The sequence below is a fragment of the Aulostomus chinensis genome, chromosome 18, assembly GCF_037954235.1.
Source record: "Aulostomus chinensis isolate RoL2024-O1b breed Wild chromosome 18, RoL_Achi_v1.0, whole genome shotgun sequence".
NCBI lineage: Eukaryota > Metazoa > Chordata > Actinopteri > Syngnathiformes > Aulostomidae > Aulostomus > Aulostomus chinensis.
Window position 1 is genome coordinate 10,883,318 of NC_141337.1, and position 19,146 is coordinate 10,902,463.

A 19,146-nucleotide genomic window follows, 5' to 3' on the forward strand; every position below is an offset into this window, starting at 1 on the left:
AGGTTGATACTCGTAATGGGACAGCAAGTGACGAATTATGAGAGGCTTTCCAAAATTGATGCACAGTAGCTGTTTTGAAATACTGGTCATGTTTCTGCCCTTACATGCAAAAAACTTGTTGCACTTTGTCAGCATCAGCTCAAGTGAGTGTTAAGGTCTCTTCGCCATTGTCATGAGAAGTGTTGTCCTTTGTAAAAATACCATCAACACTGGTCACTAGCAGTTTCTTCCGCTAAAGTCCTTCTTAAACACAGAATGTGCCAAATTTGCAGCCAGGTAGAGGTGGGAATTTGCCATCTTGTCTGTGTGAAATGGAGGCGTAATCTTCCTCTTTTCACAAAAGCTGCTACTTGTGTCGGCGTAAACATGTGACGTGATGTGCAGCACGAAGTTGCACATGAACAGTGACGCACAACATATACGTTGGAAGAATTTTTAGCCCCATGACTGTGTCTTCATCTGGTGACAACCACATCAACCAAGCTCCTCTGCAACCTTTTCATACAACAAGCCATCCTTCACAGTCCCTGTGAGGTGGTTATCAGCAGTGATGGTTAGCAGCTCCCTGATCTCAGCGGCTCCCCGGTTGCTCACCTTGCTGAAGAGATGATCGACAGCTCTGATCAGCTGTTTCCTGGTTTTAAAACTCCCGGCCATGGGTTTCACGGCAGTTTGTACCATCATTGACACCGTCTCCCACCTCACACTGACCCAGCACATTAACAGCTTGGATTTACATAGTGATGGAGGCAGATAAGTATACCCTCACAGGAGGAACATTACCGGGCCAAAATTGACCCCCAATTTGCCGCACTCTATCTAAAACCTTGGACCGAGCTGCAAAAAAGACCAGCAAATTAGCGGATTGCTGTCCAGTTTTAAAGCGACTTAAGTCTTCTGCTGACATTGCATGTCCAAGGTGAAGATGTCACAGATCTTGTCATGTAAATTGTAGCCACCTCACGTTCCCTTTGTCTTCTCTTCATTTTGGAGTGCATTTAGTAAACAATGTAATACCATTCCTTGTGGTGAATACACTCTCTCTATTGTGTAGCTGCCAGTCATACAACACCCTTTGTTGTGTCTTCCTAGTATTGTAGCTTGCACTGCCACAAACAAAGCCGTCATCAAAGTGACAGACCACTATCAACAAACAGAACACAAGACGAGAGGAGTGATGATACAAAGAAATGAGGAGTGATGCATGTGCAGGGCGTGTTGGACAGAGATGAAGGTGATAGGGTCTGGGGTGTAAGGTGTAGTTGGTTTAGACTGGCTTTGTGCCACACCTCAACTCTTTGATCATTCTATATCAAAGACAGCAATCAGACACAAAGGTCGGTTCATCTTTAACCACTGGAGGAGCTTAAACATGACGGAGTTGTGTGTGAAGCGTGTGCTGGAGCCCTCCCACGTCGATAGGAAGCAAGAGGAACGTTTTCTCTATGTTTTTAAAGAATCTGAAATTTGCTGAATAAATTTGCAGTTTATCCACCCCAGTAAACCCCCGCAATGCTGACATTAGTTTGGCCCACCCAGCCGTCCGTTCTGAATTAGACCTGCTGTGTAATGTTCAGTTATGTATGCATGGTAAGCCCTGAAGCTCAGCAAGACTGTCTGAGGGGGAGGCAATGAAATCAGGAGTCCAATTCACCACAGTGCAAGATTGAGTGCATGTGTGTGTGCGTCTGTGTTAGTAGCTGCGTGTGAGATTGTGTCAGAGGTACAGTAGAGTATACATGCCTGTTTGTATTTGCTTGCTTAATGAGCGTGAAGTTTCGTCTCTGCAGAGACAGCAATGAAACATAAGTGGCAGAACTAAAAACAGACTGCTTGTGCTCAGCACATTGGCACACACACCCCGACACTACACACACACACACACACACACACGCGCGCGCGCGCACACTCACTCAAATAATTTATCCAGGAGGGAGGCAATGTAGGCTAGAATTCCTTTAATCAAGTTGTTTACGATTTTGAGTTTGACATTGGCTCACTTGGGAACATTTTCTCCCCTTTTAAGACAAAATGTGAAATTATATGAAATTAGAGGCAGCAGCGGGACTTAGGCATTTATGCACTAAAGACACCCCAAGCCTCAATATATCATTCCCATATGCAAAGGCAGACACTGGGCGGACAAGAGCATTTCTCCTCACTCTCGTTTTCTCTTGATGTTCCTGCTCTAGCTGAGCGGCCCTGTGCAACTGTGCGTCTTGTACAGTTGGTGGTGGGTGGTGGTGGGGTGGGGTCGAAGGGTGTCCTCTGGGTCCAGACTTGTTATGAAGCACCTGATGTTCATGACAGAAGCAGGGAGGGGAAAGTCCCCTGCCTGGTGGGTGGGGTGGGCCACACACACACACACACACACACACACACACACACACACACACACACACACACACCTCCAGTAGTATGACCCCAGGAACCACTTCTACACTGCGAATGATAAATTGCAAAGTATTTCAGTTTTTCTTTCCATATTTTATTTTATATTTTGTCAGTCATGATAGTTTTATTAGACTTGAAAAACAACATGGGGGCACAGAAACATATGAGTTCAGATGGGAAAAAAGAAAAACTAATCCTTTACTGACCATATAAGGTAAAACACAATGACCAGGTAAGTATATAAAATATGAAGGGAACATAATGTTTCATGAGTGGGAATTCAATTGTATGACAACAAGCATGTTCAGACTCTGTGTGAGTCTTCAGGAGTAGTAACCTAGTAAAGGAATGGTTTGAATTTGTCCAGATCAGGACCTCAGTGTGACAATGCAAGACAATGGTTAAGAAATAAAGACATGAAGTTATTTCTGCTGAAGGAAGAGGGGGAAAATTGTGTGTCTGAGTGTGCATCTGTCTCCTTGTTTTTTTCACAGGGAAGCACCCTGAGGAAGAGGAAGATGTATGAAGAGTTCCTCAGTAAGGTCTCCATCCTGGGTAAGTGTGTTGAGGTATATGTCCTTGCACCTTCAAATAATGAGGGTGTAGACGGGTGTATAGTGCCATTTATTTTGCTGAAGCATGAATACGTTTGCACGTGTCCACTGTGTTATGCATTAATGTTAAACACCAAGTCATGGAGTCCAGAGTGCAGGCAATTAAATCTGCTGAGTGCAACTTATATAGATTACCACATAAACACAGAAGCATTTTGTCAAACAAGGCTCAGCAAGTCTGTGTGCGCAGTCCTAATCTTTCTCGCACCGTTCTTACTAAAACCAGTCACACTCTGCACTGTCGCTGAGTAGACAATCAAAGAATAGAGAGTTGGGCTAAGCCTCTCTTTCCCACTGGAATTTAGATAACACCAGCCTATATAGATCGTTGAGTTTGAAGGAACAGCGAATGAAATTCAGTCAGACTTTCAAAACCAGCTGCAATTGGAAGTGACATCTCATCCCCTTCCACCTGATTGTGTGTGTGGTGTATAGGGTAAGGCCATGCCCCCTGTACAGAGTTATTAGCTGGCTGAGTAAACACATACACTCAGTTCAAGTCTTCAGAGAACCTCCCTGCAAGATCCACTCTCTTTTCATTCTCCTCCTTTCTTCTTTGCCTCCTTTTTTCAACAGCTCTGTCGAGGCCTGTATTCAAAATGCTCGATTCCCTCTCCGAAGTGCTTTTCCTCTCTTCATTCCTCTTTCTGTGAATTGGAGGAGGGTCAGGAGGCGGTAGTGTTTTTGTTTGTCTTTGATTTTTAAGATAGCCACGAAATTGGGCACAAGCCCTTGATGTGGTGGTGTGAAGGGGAGGGGGACAACATGTGCTTTGTCACCCACACAAAGGCTCCAACATCCCAATGGCCGATTCCCTGTGTGCGTACCATGTATGTGTATAGCAAGGTGATCCAAGTGGGTGCAGGCTCTGCGAAGCATGAAGTGTAGGTTCTTTAGTCAGCACATTTGTGGATCATGTTACCTGCAAGGCTGTTAAGGATCACCTCTATAGGACCTGCTGCCGTAGTGTGCCAGACAGACAGAGAACATCCATCTGGGGCAGGCAGACGCCACGGCCCCACCGGAGGGGACACTGGACACCTCCAAACACCCAGACTTCACCATAGTTAATCTTAAGTACATTCCTCTTTACACATACACACAAATAGACACACACGGGGATCAGTTACCAAGCACATCAAGAGACAATAGTTGGAGACAAAGAGATTCCGCTCTACTTTTATGCCTTTAACTCACATCTGTGAAGCGTTTTCACCGCAGCATTCCACACATCGATACATAAACTGTGAAGATTAGGCAACAATAACCTGCTCAACCATGAAAGAAGGATGATCTTGTTTTGTAAATCAACCCTTGTGTAGGTATTCAGCCTCTAGTGGCTCCTCTTTCTATAAATACAGTATTTCTGAGTTGCTCAAAACTCCTTTGGTTGGAACATTTTTCCCAGTGAAGATGTGTGACCGTCTATGTTTTTGGTTTCTGTGTGAAAACCGACAGCTTCTAGAAATATCTCGGGCTAACCACGTCACTGTACATGTGGTCGAAAAGTCGGAAAGACAGCTGTCGCCACTGGCTCGAACTGTAAGATCAACAAAACTGAAAAAGATAAAAAAGATTCTATCCGTGTGTTTTTTGGCAGCATTCATTTACAACTGCTCAATGCTTTACGTGGTCCTGAAAGTAAATGTACCTCGTGTTAAATATTTGGTTCCATTGAAATGATTTAACTTGATTATTGTTAACGATTCTCATTCCCTGTACCTGTCGTGTAACTGAACAATGTGTTTCGGGCAATATTATATTTAATTACTGCGCTGGTTGGTCCTCTTGACTCACCAGTTACCTCAGCAACTGAACAGGTATTATTCTTATTCAGTCCACAAACTTGTGGACTGAACTTGTACTGTACACCTGAGCAGGTACCAAGCAGTTGCTCTTATCTGCAGCAATCTCTCCCTGGGAGAGAGCTGGAGAGTCTTTGTTCTCACTGTTATAGAATGGTTAGGGTTTAATTATCTTTAAAGTAGACAGCTCTCTGTCACCACACCCCAGAATGAGGAGAAAGGAGGGCTTACAGATTAAGGGGTTAGTTTCAAGGTGTTAAGCACCATGAGAGGAGAGAGAAGGGATCTGGGATGTAATGGTCTCTGATGAATGACTGGATTAAGCTGAGGTGGGAATTATCGTTATACCACCTCACTGGACGAGAGCAAGCGACAGACTCTCAGACCATGAACAATGTCAACAAACTGCTTATGCACTTTTTTTTTACCCGTATATAATACTGCCTTAGCGTTAAAAAGTGTTACTGATTTATATCCATAGGCCTGTTAGCATCACCATGGGCTCTCTTTTCCAAAAGTTAATGCGGAGTTCACATTGAATTTCAATAATGGCATACAACAAAGCAAAAGTTTATGAAACTTTGATGTTTTATTCAGCGCAACAGTCTTATCATGAATACATTTATGATTTCAGAAGACCGAAAGATATCATTAAGGGTAATAAGCTATCATTATGCCATGCCTGAGAATTCCATGGATTATAATATGTTAAGTTAGTGTTCACCACTGTTTCAGGAATTTAACTGAAAACTCACACAAAAACCATGTTTTTTGAAGTGAGAGAACCGCCAGCTAATGCCTTTCGTTATTCAGACGTATGTTTTCTAATCACAGAGTCTTTGGATAAATGGGAGCGTCTGACCGTGGCTGATGCCCTGGAGCCCGTTCAGTTTGAGGATGGAGAGAAGATCGTAGTGCAAGGAGAACCTGGCGATGACTTCTTCATTATCACAGAGGTAAGGTTCTGTGGGCATACCTGTGTGTGTGTGTGTGTGTGTGTGTGTGTGTGTGTGTGTGTGTGTGTGTGTGTGTTTGAGAGGTTTGAATTTTATGGGAATGCTTCATCTGTATTTGAACAGTTCTTGCAGAAAAACTAAGTAGGTTTCTAGTAAGATGTACATGCTGATATCTGCTTAACACAAAGAAAACACAAACGTGAGCCTGCCAGGATGAGGGATGGAGAGGAGGCTTTTAAATTACATGGCTTATGAAGATTTCAAGCAGGTGACCCTCAATGCGTTTTGTGTGTGTGTGTGTGTGTGTGTGTGTGTGGTGGGGGGATGGCCCATCAGCCAGAACCTGAAAAGAATGAAGCATAGACAGGCGGTCAAAGAAGCCATCATAAGGCCCAGGGGCCAGAGCGTGTATGAGTAATCCATGGAACAGCATGCCATCATACCGAGACGTTGGTGGGCTCTTTGCTTAGATCAGAGCTGATCCCAGCGTACTTCCCCTAGCACACAGATTACCCAGTGGCCACCAGCCCTCAACCACCATTCCTGTGCAAGGAATAGCCCTCCTCATACTGGAGGCTTTATGGAGCTGGGGCCCCTGATGCAGCTCCGTGAAGGGCCCCCCTGCCTGTCTTCCTAACACACTTTTGATTAACTCCATACTTACACAGCCTTTGCCCGGGTCAAGTAAAGAGGGCGCTGTTAGGGGGGCGGGGGTGCTGTCTGCTGTCGTTTTTTTTTCCTCGCTACCTCCCTTGCCCCCCCCCCCCCCCTTAGTTAAAGGTTGGTCTGTCTTCCTCACATAGTCACGGTGTCCCTTAGTACGTCTCTGTTTCTGTCCGTCAGCAGCAGTTGTGAGCAGGCTAGAGTTGATGGGAGTGTTGAGGAGCAGCAGAGCCGGGATTTCAGTGCTGAGTGATCCATCACTCCTTCTACCTATTTTGACACTTTTTCCCTCCACCTGTTTTCATCAAGAATGACACTCTGTCAGGTCATCCTTTCCTCAGACGTTCTTCCACTTCTATTAGTTATGCCTGTTCTCATGGACATACATCTCTCAGAGAGTGGTGTTGCCATGGTGATGCTAATTGCTTGGTGAAACAATAGTACAGCTAAGAAAAAGCCCTCAAACTCGAAGGCTGCAACTGCTACGTAAGTATCGTGACGTATGTAAATGGTAAATGGACTCAATTTTATATAGCGCTTTTCTACCTTAGCGGCACTCAAAGCGCTTTACAGTGTCATCTCATTCACCTGTTCACACACACACACTCACACACTGATGGTGGAGGCTACCATGCAAGGCGCCAACCTACTCATCAGGAGCAATTATGGGTTCAGTATCTTGCTCAAGGACACTTCGACATGGTCACCGGGGTCGAGGATCGAACCAGCGACCCTTCGGTTGCTAGACGGCCACTCTACCCCTGAGCCATGCTGCCCACGGGGCGTATGTGGGGACAGAAAGTCCCGATGAAAGCATTTAAATTATTTCTGGTAAAATGAAAATTAAGGTAAAAATGGAGCACAATGAAGGTTTGCACCTGTCTTTTGGAAAGTCATGGAGTCTTTTGTAATTAGAAATGAAATTGCTTAAAAGAAGACAAATTTTCCTCCACTCTGGCAAAAACAAAAGATGTGTTAAGAGTGAACACTGTGGTCATGCGGGTGAATTTAACAAGAAAATGCTTGTCACGCTGAACCTTCTGCCACTTGAATTACCTTTTTCACAATGTTCACAAACGCAAACCGTACCTTCTGCAGTTGCTCTGTCATTGAGATCTGCTCTAATGGATTATTCCTTGGCCCAAGCTCCACCCCTCCACCCATTTTTGTGAAAATTAGACAGGTATTTTTTGCAAAATCCTCAAAAAAATGTCAGACAAACCAAAAACACTAAAAAATTATATTATCTAGAATATCTAGAGTATGTTTGACAGTGTAAAAAAAAAATCTTATGTTTGATGACATTAGTCACTAAAGGTTCATGACCATGCAGTGCCAGACCAAGTCGGGGTGCCGCACTAAATATTGTGTTTATTGCTTATTGTGAATTCAAGATTTTTATAAGAAGAGAAGTGTTTTTATTTCTTCTCTCTAAACTTGCACCGTCACACGTTAAAGCTGAAGTTTTGAGCAGAATAGACTTTTCAACTCTAATGCGTTAGCTTTACCAAAAATACCTGTATATCCCTGTCCAAATATTTATAGACCGCTCAGCACATTATCTAACCAGTGTTGGTCAAGATGAAGCCTCCAATTTAAGCATCCTCCTGAAATCCCTTAAAAGCCAGTTTGTCTACACAGAAAATGAACCCATTTGGGGTTGAGGACACAAATATAGCTGTTAGAAATGCATGACTCATCAGTCTGAGACTCGCACATCCCATAGAGGAGAAAGGCAAATACGCAGAGGAATCTGGGGGATCATAGGATGGAGGAGACAGAGCTGAAGTGAGATGGACAAGGATGCAGTAGCGGTCAAGCGTCTCTAGTTTGGTGTGTCACATCAGACCAGACCTCTTTTTAACTCTCCTCCGATCGCATCACCTTCCAAACATTTCTGTTCTCTTCGTCAGCCAAAGTAAAGTCTATATTCCTTTTTGAACGTTGCCGCTGCTCCATTTTTAACTCCATCACACAGCAGCAGTACAGTCTCTTTATTTAATCGCCTTTCTCCTGTCTATCTTGCATTTTCCTCTAAGCTCGCTCGCTCGCTCTTTCTCTCTCACTCTCTCTCAGTCCCTCCCTTCCTCAATCTCTCTCGTCTTTCGTACAGCAGGGCCTGACTTTCCCAGAGCAGGGTGGACTATGGTGGAATGTGTGCTGCTGACTTTCACACGGGGTCAGGAGACCCAGCCTCCCGGGAGGGAGACGAAAGAGAGAGGGATGAGTCAAAGAGGGCAGGGAGGGATGTGTGGGTAGAGAGGAGGTTGATTCGAAAAGGACCACAAGTAAGGAGGGAGAGACGGTATGCAAGTTTGAATAAGATCGCCTTCACGTTCTGCACTCTTGGAATCATCTCTTCCTTTGTGCACCTTTTTTCTTTTGGTTAAATCAGACTGATGCTTTGTTCATACACAACTTTGTCTTTTGTCCCCCTCCTCCCGCTTCCTCTCGCTTTTGTTGTTTCTGCGGTTTTGGTGCATCAGCCAAAGACAAACCCCACAATCACTAATTGCATGCTGCTGATGGGAAAGATTAACAAAAGCGAGATATAGAGCCATCACTTTCTTTGCCTGTTGGGAAAAACGGGGCCCTAATGAAAAGTGGCATGTTTACATTTTTTCCGACACTGTACAAACAAGCCTTTACAGAGCTCCAGAGCCACGAAGGCTCGGCCTCACCTTCCCTCACATACCCTCCTCCTTCTAGTCCCTCCTTCCCCTCTACTCTTCACTTGACCGTCTCCCTCATACACCTAGTACCTGGTGACTGTGTGGTACCCAGTCCCTGTCTAGCTGCAACATTTTCAGAAATAATTTGGTTGACTGCGTCCAATAAACTTCTGAGCAGCCCTTCAACACCAAACGTGCTAGTTGGACACTGTACAGAGAGAGCAAGGCCATTATTCCCAAAGGGATGAGGGGGCTGCGCTCCCCTGGGCAACTACACGTACTGAAGCATAGCTGCACACACTATGCTGATTATCTGCCAGGTTATGTAACAAAAGTTCAACTAAACGGAACGTAAACCTACATTCAGAGGGATTTTGGCACTGAGGGAAGGTTAAGGCGCTGGCAGTTTAAGGTAGAGAAGATTATATTGTGCAACTTCGGAATTTTTTTTTTTTTTTAAACATATCAAAACTTGAATTAAAAAAAGTAAAATAAGAACTCTGCAGCGTGGCAGTAACTGGCATAGAGGACGGGAAGCGGAGCAGTGTAAAACAGAGATATGAATGGAGGGAGTGGGACGGCGTGTTGAATCTCATTTGTTTACAACCAGTTGAGTCCTCTCCTTTCCCTTTATGTCCAAACAAAGAGAGTGAGACAGTGCAGTGCTGTCTAGTACAGTAGTTAATTTGTGTACAGGCCTCATCCACTGTGGTCCAGATAACCATCTCATACTGTACCACCCCAGAAGCAGCACTCCGTCTCACAGATACCTCTTTTATAAACATGCAAGATCTTAGTTACTACGCTTCCTCACACAGAGTAGACGGGGAGAACATACTCAAGAAGCAGCGGGAAGAAGCTAGCACATGTTGCTGGTCCCACCATTCACGTAAGAAGTATTTTATCTGCTCATGTTGACAAGACAAATCTTGCACGTTGGAAGTGTTGACCGCTCCATCCTTACCGGACAGGGGGAAAAAAAAGACTCAAGAAGAGATGAAAGAAGGCAGTGGAGTATCCACAAGGCCACCCAACACCAACAGTGTCTGCACCTCCTCACTCTGACTCCAGCATACACCAACACCGACCCATAACAGCTCGATACGAAAATTCAAAAATGGTTTAACTCATTTTAAGACCTGTTCATCTTTACCTTTGCCCTTGTGACTGCACGCTTACTCTCAGACTAAAATAACTTCCCTCATTAACTGCATTGATCTTCTGTGTATAAAAGCAGTGTTAAGCTCCATTTGCTTAATTGCATTTCTGCACGTCCTGGCTAACCTACAGGGAGCCTTCAGGTGATTACTTTAGTGTGGGGTCGATAGCCAGATACGAGACAACGTCTTGAGCTGCTCATTAGGTCGATGACTGGAAGAGACGAGAGTGAATGTATTACTGATGGATGGTTTTAGGCTTAGAGGCATAGATGTCCGATTTTAAGATAAAGATATCTTTACCCGAATAAAAACCTGATCCAAACACCTGCGATGTAACTTACATTTGAAGAGTAAATGATTAAAAATTGATTTTATTAAAAAAAAAAATAGGTGGCTTACCTGTCTCTCCTGGAAAAGGTCAGCTTATGAGATGGAAGTAGGATGTTTTGACTCAACTGATCTGTGCAGATTTGTCGGGATACCAGAACGGGAAGAAGACGCGAGAAAGAATTGACTGGTGATGTCAAAACAGCACCAAGAATGTCGAATCTTGGACTCGTATCTTTGGCAGCACGAAGGACGGAAACGGGGATTCTGATGTCCTCCTTTTAGCTCCCGTCTTTTTTCCAATTTTGGCACAGACTGAACCAGTTAGAGCATCACCATGTGAACGCAAATGAGCTGAGAGAGCAAAAAGTCTCCAAAGTTACAACAAGCTTTCATTTCCTCAGTACAGTGGGATGGACTGGAAGCCTACTGCACAATACCAAGTTACCTGTTTTAAAAAAAAAACAAAAAGAACAAAATGGGTATGAACTGGTGCTCGTGGGTTTTTTGGCAGGTCAGACTGGGGCTTCACAGAGCTGTTCTGGGGCTTGCGTGGGTTCTGTCTCAGCTGCCAGCTTTGTAAGAGAAATGTCATATTTTGCTTTGTGAGTCCAATTATATTTGCAGCCATGCCTCTCATACTTGTTCTTAGTACTTAGGAACCAGAGTGCTGCCCGTGATAAGAGTATAACAGATTTATCAACAGAAAGTGTGGGAACATCTGGCTGCAGCTCCATGATTCAGACCAAGCTCCACCGGGGCCTCGGGCTTTGTAGGCCCCCAAGCCGAACACATTCAGCTGGAACTTGCAGTTCTCCACATCCTGTTGATATATCGTGGTTAGGAACAACAACATTAAGCTTTCAGCTAAATTAACCACATGGCACCCACATAGCATTGTTCTTTTTTTTTGTCAATCCATTCAGTTTGAGCCGGATGGACTTCGTTCTCTCCCTGACAGCAAATCATTGCAGCAACAACGTACACATGCCAGACACCTGAGCTGAGGAGCTGGTAGCACGGCGAACAAATAGCCCCACTGGAAATACACAGCCATTCCTGAGCACCAGTACTACAAATGTGCAGTATCCTCTTTGAGGGCGGGGAGGTGTGATACCTTTTCACTATCACAATAACGTGCCACACAGGAACATAGCCTGGCCAGGTGTAACACCAAGTATTTCCCACCTCACAGTTAATTTCAGGCTCAAACACGCTACTGTAAGTCACACAGTCACATCTTTGTGTGCTTGAGAAAAGGAGTTGGCAGGGCTTTTTTTTTTGGTCCTCATTAAGATCCATTATATTCATATTAAACATTATAAGCCTGGTCAGCAGAAGGAACAGAGAGAGGCGATTAGAGAGTGCTGGAACAGTCAAGTCCGTTTTATGGCACGGCCCAAGACAAGCTGGGGAGTTCCCCATCTGATGTTTTACCTGCTACCAATTACACAGGGATTTGTGTGTGTGTGTGTGTGTGTGTGTGTGTGTGTGTGTGTGTGTGTGTGTGTGTGTGTAGAAATGTCGAGATATTTGCCAAAACACATATTGTACCTCTGTCTAAACAAATGCATGCCAAGCGTCTGCTCTATCACACACAAACGGCCATGCGAGAGCTAAAGCGTAGCTGAGTAGTAGCTCTTATGGCAAGAGGAGAAATTCAAACGTGATTCTCGCTTACACACACAACAGCTGCAAGATACCAACTGAAATCATCATCTGCTGGGCACAGAGAACGGAAATCAGATTTCCTCAGTTTTACTTGTCAGGACACACACACACACACACACACACACACACACACACACACACACACACACACACACAGAGTGAGAAAATCAACAGCTGATGTTTGCTAGACCCAGTGACTGGAGCAACACATACTAGTGTGTGTGTGTGTGTGTGTGTGTGTGTGTGTACTAGCATTGCAGAATTGCATAAATATTAAAAATTGGAATATTTCCATGGGAATAAATGGAAATGTTATAACCTGGAAACTTGAAGCTGATGTAGACAAACTAAATGAATTGAAATTGGCCACAAGAACGGATGAACACAGCGACCTAGCAAGCAAAGGCAGCAGAGAATATATCAGCATGTTTTGATTGCGTTTGCTAGTTAACTTGAATATGATTGAGATGTGTGTGTAAATATATACACACACACACTCATATATGAACTGGTATGTTCACGTTTGAATGAGTTTGTAGGTTTGTCGCTTGCTTCTGCTTCCACCCGTGTGTGCCTGCGCTCGTGTGTGTGCGTTTTTGGCTCCACTCCCTCAGTCTTGGACAGTGCAGCAGTTTCCAGTTTGTAGGTGAATGGTGAACCAGGGATGATATGAGTCAGTTTAGCCTTTAACTGGCCTGCTTGTTTGTATTTATTACTCTCCTGAGGAAATGCAGCCGGACCGATAACAGACCAGTCAGAATGTGTTCTGCTGGAATATCTGAGCGAGCGTCATGTTGTGTTTCGACTCAAAGAGCAGGTGTCCCTCACTCCCACAGAAAAACGGTCCAAATCCTGTGCACCTGTGTCTTATGAAGCAAAGGAATTTCTCCTCAGCCTAATCCTCCTGATGATTTTCAGCCCCATTCAAAGTAACTCCTCCTTTCCCCCCCCTCTTCCCTCCTCTGTCTTCACCCCCTACCCCCTTGTTATTCCTCTCTCACCCCGTTCTTTCTCTTGTCTCTCCTTTCCTTCAACCAACTCTCCTTTTTGTCTGTTGTGTCTCCAGGGAATAGCCTCGGTTCTTCAGCGCAGGTCTGACAACGAAGAGTATGTGGAGGTGGGCCGCCTCGGACCCTCGGACTACTTCGGTGGGTGTTTGATCTTAAATAGTTGTTAAAATACTATTCTAATTAGAATTAGTTTAAAAAATGTAAAGTATGCAAGAAGAGAGACAAAAGTTAGAAGAAGTCGAGGATTATTGAATTGCACATGTAGCATGAGCGAGTATTCCAGTGAGAACACAGAAAAGTCACAGAAATATTTAACTTGATCCTAATAGCTGCAGTAAATAAGTTTGGAAACGTAAAATCTTGTGTCATGCTTTAAAATTTGGTAATCATCACTTTTATGAGCTTCATGAGACTTTTCCGGTCCAAATGCTCCGAGAGGCCCATCCTGATGTTTTTCCCAGATGGATCAAACATAGAGATTCAAAAATGGCTGGTAAGGTCTCGTCAGCCGCCGTGGAAAAGCAGTTTCTATGCTCCCAGTATCTCTACTTCACTACTTCACTGGCACCTCGTTCACAAGTGAGCAGCCCCTGAAACCTTTAATAACAGTATTGGACCAAAACCTCGGCCTCAGAAATTTCGGGGCTTCCACTGTAGCCAGCAGATATCTGGGCCAAGGCTTCCCCTTCCAGGAAGTGGAAGGGGAAGATTTCAGTCTGACAGGCAAGAGTTTTCACAACTACAATGAATGCAGATGAAATTCAAAGCTAAAGCTCGAACAGATGATGGCAGTTGTGAAGCTGATGCGTTCCAGCTTTTTGCTGTGCGTACAGATCGTGTGCGCGCGTGGAACCAAACCCATCTGCAGCATACCTGGTCAATACTACAACACAAACGCAAACTCTTCCTGCTCCAGAACCTTATCCCTCGTTCACAGGCTCTGCATTTATTTGCAGATATCTGTTAATAGAGGTCGACAGTGCTCCGACCACATCCTCATTATCCGGGGTTGGGCTCATGTTTGAACCAGCTTCTGACTGCTAGCCTACTTTGGCTTTGGTAACTTTGTTTATTTCTTTTCTCTATGATAACAAAAATGCAATTTCAGAAGGTAACCAGGAAGTCTGGCAGCCTATCAACCCGCGGGGCACCCGTGCTGCCTCCAGCTTGGTTGAGCACCCAAACAGACACAATCAAACAACGCGCTACGTCCCACTGGAGAAACTCCTTGTCATCGGGTGAAAAGATGAAGCTGGAGACTTCGACAGAGGGTAGAATTCCTAGTCTATGAATGGGAAAAACAAAGGGGTAGAACGTTAAAAAAAAAAATTCCTGAAAAGTAATCCCAGTTTTTTATTCCTGAATCAATATTCAAGACAGACAGCACTGATCTCCATCAACAGATATCTGCAAAATATAGCTATTATTCAGTTTCCTCATCGTTGTCTCTGGTTGTTATAAAAGTTGTTGGTTGCGCTTTGAGTCCCGGCAGCTAAAAGCTTCAGTTGCCAGTTCACTTTACTTCAGAAGGTAACTCTACATTTTTCATCTCATTTAGGTTTTAATCCCTGGGCTTGGTACGGATTGTTCCCTTGTTCAAGTTGACATGAATCAACTTAAAGCTCAAATTTGTGCCAGTGCAGTTTTCATTTAGAAATCATCTCAAATGATTCAGTGTTTGATTCAGCTTATGTGCAAATGGTCTTGTATCTAAAAAGCCAACAAAAGTCACCAGAAACCTTAATATTGATTTACAATTCCTGTAGAATTGCAACTCTAAACAATCCAAGTATCGTGATCAGGAGGAGAGTTTTTTTCAGGTTGTTGGTCTTGTGGTGACACCGTTGCTGAACGCGTGCCCTCATCCTCCTCCAGGTGAGATCGCCCTGCTGCTGAACCGTCCCAGGGCTGCCACCGTCGTCGCCCGTGGGCCCTTGAAGTGCGTGAAGCTGGACCGGCCTCGTTTTGAGCGCGTGCTGGGGCCCTGCTCAGAGATCCTCAAGAGGAACATCCAGAGATACAACAGTTTCATCTCCCTCACTGTGTGACACATCCTTACCCTCTGGGCTCCACCACCAGCAGGGGTGGGCGACATCAGCATCCTTTTGGTTGGCGGGTGGGAAAGGGTGAGGATTGGGGGGAAAGGAGGCGGGTTTTCCATTTATAATGACGGGTGCTCATTTCCTGCCTTTTTTTTCTTCCCTCGTTTTTGTGCATTTCTTCCTTTTGATCTTGTGCACTTTTACTTGACCTGTGTTGTAGCTTTATGTCAAAACCCCCAACACGCAGCATTTTAAAGATCAGAGTTAGATCATTAAACTCTTATCTATCTTGTAACGAGTCATAAGTCCAGCGTGCGCTGATGCTTCTCAAACGACAGAGTGCATTTATGAAGGTTGTGGATTCATTCAGGAAATAACAAGAACGCTGTCTGGTTTACGTGCAGCGGGAGGAGGTGAGTGTACATTTCTTTGCTCACGGATAAGGTTTTGTTTGTGTTTCCTTTCACTTATGAGTGTGCGTGGTGCCATCTCTAGGTCAAATGACATACACACACACACACACACACACTGATATTCCCGAAAAAGTAGACATAGAGGTAAAAGGAATTAAAAAAAACCCACCCAGGCTGCTTTCTTCGTTTTCTTTGCTTTTGTGTGCTTTTTACTGCTGTTGTCAGTTGTTTTAGACGTCGATGTGTCACGTTACAGTCTTACTGCTGTGTGGTGTGTGTGCTGGACAATTGAACCCCCCCAGCTCTGCTCTGTCTCAATATTTCTTGAAATGGTTCTGTTCGGTCAGTGGCCTGCGGTACTCCAGAGGCACAGTAGTGTATCAGTCCAACCCACACGCACACAAACAGAACCTGAAACACACAGACATGACACAAACATTCTGTATATACGTACACCGTCTCAGGACTACATGGATTTTCAACACACACTCACAAACACAATGTACCTGATGCTTTACAAACCAATTTTAGTCGGTCATTTGTTGCTAGATGAGAGCTTTTTGCACCGTTTTTGCAGTACGTTACAGATCGATACAGCAAGTTGATTTAGCTGTTTTTAAGACACAAATAATTCCATGTTCTGAATATATAAATGAAAGAAGTAAAAGAATAAACTTGCTTTCCTATATGATCTATTATAATCTCTCCACGTTGCACAACCGTGACCGATGTTGTGTGACGTGGGAGCTTAGGAGAAGAATCTTTCTGCATTCTCTGTATCTCCTTTGAACGACCAAACCGTCTTAAGCAAATAAAGATCTGCTTCTGAAGTCCTCTTGGTCCGAGTCGTTATTAATCACCCACACTGAGTGAGGGCACGATGCGGTCACTGAATGGTTTGATGACTTTGAAATATAATCGTTTTGTAAATTTGTTCCAATTTTCTGATAATTATTCCTTCTCAGGTGATTTTGTTTTGTTTTGTTTTTGTTTACCCAATGTCTCTAAATGTCATGCAAAATTACTGATGTTTTCAAAAATGACCCAGCGGGCGATTTAACTAATGAGCAATCAGTGATAGTTTTTACCAAGCATTAACAGTACTAAAAAAAATGTTACAACTATTGTGCATGTGTGATTATTTATTACTCTAAATGGCTAAAGAGTAACTTCGATCAGAAAATTTGCTCACAAAAAAAAAAACCACAATTTGCAAAGAAATACTTAAGAACCTACGGCAAATATATTTTTTAAATGATGAAGTGATGTTGGTTCATATTTCCTGGTATGATACATTTCAATGGCATCTTAAAGTCAGCAGAAGTACCTCTAGATTCAGAGTTCTTACTTGGGAGACCAGAACGTATAAAAGCTTGTGAACTTCTCTAACTTTCCTTTTTCCTTGAATATCCCATTTTTCACATTCTTTCATTTATTCCAACCCATATTTATGCCTCTGTCACCTGCTCAGACTTCATTCATTCTCAGCTATGTACCAGCTCAAGCCATTCCTCTTTTTACTTTGACTTCTTTTTTAACAATTCTTCCTACAGGTGCCTGCTCTCCTCCCCCCCTCCCTCCACTCCCCCGTGGTCTCCCGTCTTCTCACATGAATTCAAGTGTCAGTCCTCAGTCAGGCTTGGCTGTCAGTGGCAGAGCTCCTCCCAGCCAGTTTACAGCACCATGGACTAAAGCAGCCCCAGCTTTGATACATTCCTCCTCATCTTAATGCCCACTAAATCAACTCAGGAATGCACCCCCAACTCACCAACATTCAGTTTAGTAGGCCCCCCCCCACTCCACACACACACACACACACACACACACACACACACACACACACACACACACACACACACACATCCCATCCTTCCTTGCACATACAGATCAATTTGACAAAACGCACACATGAACACACTTTTGGTATTGTAGCTCAGTGATACACAGACTTGGATAAGTCTCTCTCTCCTTCCATGCTCAGTGGCTCTGTTTCCAGGCAACGCTGATATTTAGGCGGTTTGGCTCCATCTATTAACAGTGCTGCTGACTCCGTAAGGAAGCCTCTCTCGTGGAGCTGTTTAACATTTTTGGATGTAGATGTAGCCGATGTTTCAGTTGCACATCGTTCTAAATGTGCAGTTTGAGAAATAACGTTTCAAATGGCTTGTGTGTGTGCGTGTGTGCGCGCGCACACACTATAGAACTCGGCACTCACACGAGCAGGAAGACAAAGCCTTGACACTGTGGCTCGTTGCCAGTTTTACAGTTAGGGAGCACAACCAAACACACATTTTCATACACACTCCTGAGCCAACTATTCACTTGGTATTACGTGAGTCTGAGTTTCAGGTCTTTACGCTTGCATCTTTTTGTAATCTAATATTCAGAGCGACATTTCTCCAGCAGAGTTCAGGCAACTGTGACTTTGTGTTGCAGACAATTAGCACTGTTAGCTTACGGCAAGGGTTTGAATCCCAGCCATCCCAGGTCCTTCATCCCTGTGTCAGCAAACATCATACATGTGTAATAAGGTCATGTTGCAAACATGTTACAGCCACAGACGCTGGGTCCCCTGTTGCAACTGTCTACCTCTCTGTAGAGGGTGGGATGCATCACAACCCTTTCTTATTTTTTCAGTTTTAAACCTAAGTTCTTCCCCCCCCCCCCAAAAAAAAACATGCCTGCTATGCACTAAAAGTTGCCATCAAGGTGTGCACGACTTCTGATGTGTTTATATCTGCACTCACTGGTTGTGGGTTTTCTAGTTTAAAATGTTCTTGCTAGCTGACGGTTTTCTTCTTTCGAAATAATTTCAGACCAAATCTTCCCATCTGTCCACTTTTACTTCTGTGCCTTGTTTTACTCCCCTCACATGAGACGAGGGACATCCGTCCCTTTGACCTCATCCATCCTCCTCTCCTCCAGGAGATTGGAGGTTAAAAGGAGGAGGTGCATGAGGAAGAGTACCACTAATAAGTGGTTCACTCATTTTACAGTTTAGCCAAGCATGGGAATATTTAACCTCCCACTTTACATTCATTGAAAGTTTTATGTTACAGATGCCAAAAAATGTACAAGATAAGATGGCTGGGAGGGAGTGTTTTGGTTTTGTGTGTGTGTGTGTGTGTGTGTGTGTGTGTGTGTGTTTAACTAGCACTGTTGCATCACTCAAACAGACGGTCTCATGAGAGGATGTTTTATTTGGTGCAACATATTTAGATTTGGCACAGTGAGTGTAGCCCTTGCCCCTCGCTCACTCTCTCTTTATTCTGAGTCTCTCCCTTTTGTTTCCACTCCTCAACTCCTTCTCCCTGTGTTCCCATAACTGCCATCGAACCCCCCCACCCCCCCCAGTCTGGGAAGATCCAGGCTAATTAAAATGCCTGCCAACGCCAGGCTACCACCTCCATTGAGTCTCC

General features: G+C 44.2%; 1 protein-coding gene across 5 annotated transcripts in view; it reads left to right on the forward strand.

The window, feature by feature from the left end:
• Window positions 1-16,545, forward strand: part of prkar1b (protein kinase, cAMP-dependent, regulatory, type I, beta) — a 63,437-nt gene extending 46,892 nt beyond the window's left edge. For all 5 annotated transcript variants that reach the window (XM_086185185.1, XM_086185188.1, XM_086185186.1 and 2 more), the window contains 4 exons: window positions 2,889-2,949; window positions 5,648-5,769; window positions 13,329-13,410; window positions 15,148-16,545. In XM_086185185.1, coding sequence (XP_086041311.1) covers window positions 2,889-2,949; window positions 5,648-5,769; window positions 13,329-13,410; window positions 15,148-15,320 — 438 coding nt within the window. In that variant the 3' untranslated portion in view covers window positions 15,321-16,545. The remainder of the gene's footprint in view (window positions 1-2,888; window positions 2,950-5,647; window positions 5,770-13,328; window positions 13,411-15,147) is intronic.
• The last annotated feature ends 2,601 nt before the right edge of the window (window positions 16,546-19,146 follow it).